This window comes from Mya arenaria, chromosome 13 (genome assembly GCF_026914265.1).
Source record: "Mya arenaria isolate MELC-2E11 chromosome 13, ASM2691426v1".
NCBI lineage: Eukaryota > Metazoa > Mollusca > Bivalvia > Myida > Myidae > Mya > Mya arenaria.
Window position 1 is genome coordinate 16,807,958 of NC_069134.1, and position 5,349 is coordinate 16,813,306.

Genomic DNA, 5,349 nt, shown 5'->3' on the forward strand with positions numbered 1-5,349 from the left:
ATTGAATGCATGTCTTCGTCCAAAATTGAGGATTTATTTAATTGATTATTTGATTGATTGTTTGTTTGATTGGTGGATTAATTGGATAATTGATGAATATATTGATTGATTCATTGATTGATTCATTCATTCATGTAAAGTGATTGATTTTTTATTTAACTTGATATTGGAATGTTCATGTTCGAAAAAGCGTAGTTTTGATATTTTAATCGGTATCAAATTCACATTTATTCTTTATCTGCATATAAAACATTGTCAAATGATACCAAAATAATACGGGATCACCAGGCATCATTTTTTACGTAATGGTTTACTGGATACCTTGAAACGATGTTCAAGCATATAACAAAAAAACAATGTTTGTTTCAATGAGATATCGCTCATATTTCATTTCGTGAACACCGAAAATTGCACCACAAGTGGACGTAATAAAAAAAAAAATAATAATGACTCACGGTGCCCCGCGATGAAATGTAATCGATATCGACCTGAAACAACCACTTATCCTCTTTTTACAGTGATCTAGTGCAGTTTGCTTAAGATTTTGCATACTTTTTTGCATTTCTTGCAATCAAACAAAGTTCCGCTTTTTCTGCTATAGCGATATGTCAAATCATATTGCGGATAGATCTACGTTTGGCTTGTGTCAATATTCCTAGTTTCTAGTCAGAAAATAGTAAAAGATTTGGCCTGTCTAGCTTGATATGAGCTGGAATTGTCATCGGCCGGGGTTGAGGCATTGTTACGACCAATCCCTTCCAAATTTCCACATAATTCAGCTCTCGACACAGTCGCATCTAGAGATTCGTTGAGTCAAGACGCATTTTTGTATACATGTGCATAGTTTTAAAAGCTACTATGGTGCTTTACATTGATGCCAAACATAAACTTTTTTATGTAGCCTGATAAAATCATATAAATTGTACGCGTTTGTAGAATTAACTTTTGAGCTATCTGTATCTTCATGTTCAAAGAGGTATAACCTGCTTTTAAGATATACATAAACATTGGTCTAAATTAAATGATGTTCTTTGGTAGTGTTGTATATCTGTAAATGCCTTAGCTATATTTAAAATATGGTTACCCGTAACCCTTTGCCTGTTATCACCATTTATGTACTTTTTATCCTCAATCTGATATTTATCCTACATCTAATCTTATTTTAAAAGTGCATGTTTTAAAGGGTGTTTTGTCACATTTTCCTCATATTTATTATTTGTCTCCAATTATTATACCACGTGCTTTGCGCTGCTTTTCTGCATCTAATTTGGCAATTTGATTTTATATCAATATCATTTGCATTTTTTGAATTTAAGTTTAATATAAATGTTCAATATTAATTTCAGACAGAATCATAACATCTGAATAAGCCTGTAACCTGTGCTTAACAACTTGGGCTAAAGGATTAAAATTTAAGAGTTTCAAGTGGAGGTTTTCATTAGGAGTGTGATGCCTTCAACTTAATAGTAAGTGTCACATTGCATGTTTATTGCGCAATGTTATCCGCATAAAGGAATCCCAATGCACGATTTTTAGATATATATTTTTAAAATCGTAAACTTACAATTTTGGTTTTGGGAAATCCGCAAAAAAGGATATCATATAAAAGCCGCGTGGCCGGAAAAACACATTTATTTCTTTACACTATATGTGATTAAAAGGTCGATAGAATGCAATGCCTATGTGGAAATGATAATCTGGAGTTTTTCAGCCAATATCTTGATGATGAAGCATTGATGGGTGTAAACTGCACTTCTTGCGAACAAGAATGGCTGAGGGAAGAATACCTGAATCAAAGTGGGGGAGAGCGCAATATTTTCAATGGAAAGAGTTTAACGGAACAGAAGAATCCTCTAGAAAAGGAACAAGAACAGTTTCAAGTTAAAGGTTCGAGAACAAGGATAGAAGCCGACAATTTCTATATTTTAAAACCAGGAGATCATATAAGTTGGCATAGGCCATACATTATATGGCATCATGCTATTGTGATAGAGATTGACATAGAAAATAAACGCATCCACATTATTAGCTACAATATGGTTAAATACACCACGAACACATTTCTAGTTGTTGTGCAATGGACATCTTTTGAAAAGGAATGGGGAACACTGTACAGAATTGACTATCCTAAAAAGGTTACCGACAAAAATCCCCCGAAGTTGACTTTATCTAGAGCATGGTCGAAAATAGGCGAAACTAAGTATGGATTTTTCAGTAATAACTGTGAGTCCTATGCAACATTTTGCAAAACTGGAGTGAGTGACAGTTGTCAGGTCAGATGGCTTTGGGGCAAAATCAAAGAAACATGTGGAATTGCCGTTAGTCAACAGGCAAAAGGCGTGTCGAAAGCTGTATGTTGTGGGATGAAAGAGGCGTCTTCTATTACTGTCGAACAGACCCTACAATGCGCTGGAAAACTTGCAGTGGTAGAGACGGTTGGACAAGTCAGAGGTGCTTCGAATTGGATGGGGACTGGCATTGTGATAGCCATTGAATATTTTTATCTTGTACGGGGCTTGATTAGAATTTATCAAAACAGGAAGAACGGAGATCTTTCACGAAAGGATTTTCTTGAGAGCGCGATTCAGAGAGTTGCCGAAGCCAACGGGGCAGCTGGGTTTGCCGTTGGTGGCAGCTTTACAGGAGAAGCTCTTGGTGGAGTGGCTGGCGCTGTCATAGGAACTGCGTTCATGCCGGTCAGCGCTGCAATTGGGGTGGTTATTGGAAGTTTGATTGGGGGAACACTTGGCGCAATAGGGGGTAAACTGGTGGGATCCTTGATGGGGCCTTATATCGCGAAAACATTTGTTGCTGTTATCAAACGCGACGACAGAGCTGTCAAAAGTATAACTGACCTTGAGCAGGGAGACCAAGTTGTGTTTTATGGTTGGTTACTGCATCCTAGACATCATGCAATAGTTGTGGACATAGATCCTTCCCAGAACAAAGTGAGGGTGATTCACAATACATATGAGCATGGGGTAATTGAAGAATGGGTAGACTTTAAAACTCCTCTTTACAAAGTGATATACGAAAGTGATTCGAGTCGAGAACCTGAAAGTGTCGTAGAAAGTGCAAGATCTAAACTAGGAAATAACAACTACAACATTGCTATTTACAACTGCAAAGACTTTGCAAACTGGTGTAAGGAAGTGTGAAAACATTACGCAACCTGAAATAATGTGCTTAACTTGATGCATGAACTATTGTAAACATGAACGTACATGTTGTATAATTATTTGATGCTGCTGTACTTATACAAATACATTTGTATTTCTGTTACATTTCTGTTACATAAAATTGAGAAAAAGATGGTTACTTGTTATGTTCCTTATCAGTACAATGTAATGTTCATAAGAGGCATTAGTCGATACATCAACATGATATTTAATCTTAATCCTGCAAACAGGAGTAGATAAGACAAGACGTTTATGTGATTCAGGCCTGCAGCTCCTGACACAATTAAAATTATAGCTTACAAGTATAACCACAGTACAGAATGTGACTTCATACGCAATTGTTAAAAATATGCCCAATATTTTAAATGCAATTTAAACAACTTTTACTACGATATTGTTAAATGGCAATAGACCGACCACAAAAAAAAACGAATTGTCAGCTTACATGTTTTGGTAACATTCTATTATAACTGCCTCCGAACTAGTTACTCCTTGTGAACGTAATTAAATCATATAACAAATTAATGAATGAAAAGAGTAAATAGGGAAAAACGGAAGGCATATTCTGTTACTAATTTCTAACAGCTAAACATATATTTGACAAGCGAAGTGCAAGGAAATGTATTAAATAAGTAATAAGGAACTGAAATAAATAAGTACTCACTACCTTATATGCTTATTTAAACGTGAAATGGAATTACGAAGTAAAATTTCAACCTTTTTATTGCTCTTGTCGTCGCATTTGATAACAGCAATACACTAAACGGTAGTCACACAACATTACAGGACAACAAAGATAGACTGCAGCAATCTAATTTAATTTATAACATCAATACGCACTGCATGCAAGCAAGGGAGATTGCGTACTTTAGTCAGATTGCAAGCGATGCATAATCGAGTGATTACATCAGATTGCAAGCAAGGGACATCGAATACTTCAGTCAGATTGCCAGCAACGAATATGGAGTACATTAGTCAGAATACAAGAAAGGGAGATCGAGTTCTTCAGTCATATTTCAAGCATGGAAGCAACGAAGTCAGAGTACAAGTAAGGAAGATCGAATACCGTAGTCAGATTGCAAGCAAGTGGATCGAGAACTTAAGCCAGATTGCCGACTGCACATGTATCTTAGTAAGACCATCTTTATTAAAATACATATTGGGGTTTCCGCCTTGAAACGGTAAGAGATCAATTTGGCTTCTTCGTAAGTATTCATATAGACCACAACATTTTAATAGTTTGTTCGTCGAATTTTAGCAGAGAAAATTTGGAGCGAGCGGTCGAAATTGATATACAAGTACTAGTATGAAAATCCAATTTTCTATTTCGTTTGAAAACAAGAGCGGGCGAAGGATGAGACAATATTTAGAACATAATTGATATTTGGGATGACACTGCTGAAAACTATTACTTCATTCTTCCTTGTAAGTTTAAGGATATGCGACACAAAATTATCAGTGGATATTCCTCTTTATATTGCTAAGACATTTACATTTTTTCTGAAATATAGATGCGGTAAATCCGACGTGAAAGATTATGAGTGAGTAGGTGCTTTCCCCCATCCAACGTAAATTATTTTCCCGGAATTTTAAGTGAGGAACATGTTCGATCGAAACAAACGTTCAGCTTATACATTCAAAAAAATTGTGTTAAGACCTCTAGAAACAGGTTGAAAAACGAGAGAAGCTAACACGTATGGCCTCCGGGTAGGCGGCGTATTTATATTGCGATAAAACAGGTATAAACTTACTAACCAAATATGAAAAATCCTATGAACACACCAAAATACTCAACAATCCGCCAAGTTGTTCCGCATCAAACATGTACCTCACCAAAAAAATCCGCAAAACAAACGTTGGACCCTCTGCATTATGTTCAAAACTGCATATGCATATCATTAACGGTTTTAGAGTGATGGCCTATGTTATAGATTTTGTAAACATTTAAAAGACGTGATCTAGTATTCAAAATTTGATAATCAAACGGATAAATGTTGACATGTCCGACTCCATTGCATCATTAAAATGGTCTGTGACAAATGCGAGGTGCTGTGACTGTATTTACACTCAATATCTTACCCGTGGTTTCGTCGAGATCATGTTCATCTTTTTCTCGATCCAGTAAATTCGGGGACGAATTCAAAGTTGGCAGGGGAGTATGGTACGGTAT

The 5,349-nt window shown here is 36.0% G+C and overlaps 1 protein-coding gene across 3 annotated transcripts; it reads left to right on the forward strand.

Moving 5' to 3' along the window:
* LOC128214884 (uncharacterized) lies at window positions 1-3,312 on the forward strand. 3 transcript variants are annotated; one of them, XM_052921589.1, is made up of 3 exons: window positions 1-134; window positions 1,347-1,466; window positions 1,712-3,312. In XM_052921589.1, exon 3 carries the CDS (start codon window positions 1,737-1,739, stop codon window positions 3,156-3,158), a length of 1,422 nt encoding a protein of 473 aa, XP_052777549.1. In that variant the 5' UTR covers window positions 1-134; window positions 1,347-1,466; window positions 1,712-1,736; the 3' UTR covers window positions 3,159-3,312. The 3 variants fall into 3 exon arrangements, with proteins under 3 accessions (XP_052777549.1, XP_052777548.1, XP_052777547.1); XM_052921588.1 differs by having other exon boundaries at window positions 14-139; XM_052921587.1 differs by lacking the exons at window positions 1-134; window positions 1,347-1,466 and having other exon boundaries at window positions 1,637-3,312.
* The last annotated feature ends 2,037 nt before the right edge of the window (window positions 3,313-5,349 follow it).

What these genes read in the sequence shown, in the direction of transcription:
- LOC128214884 (XM_052921587.1), top strand. Translation starts at nt 1,671, where the DNA reads ATGCAATGCCTATGTGGAAATGATAATCTGGAGTTTTTCAGCCAATAT.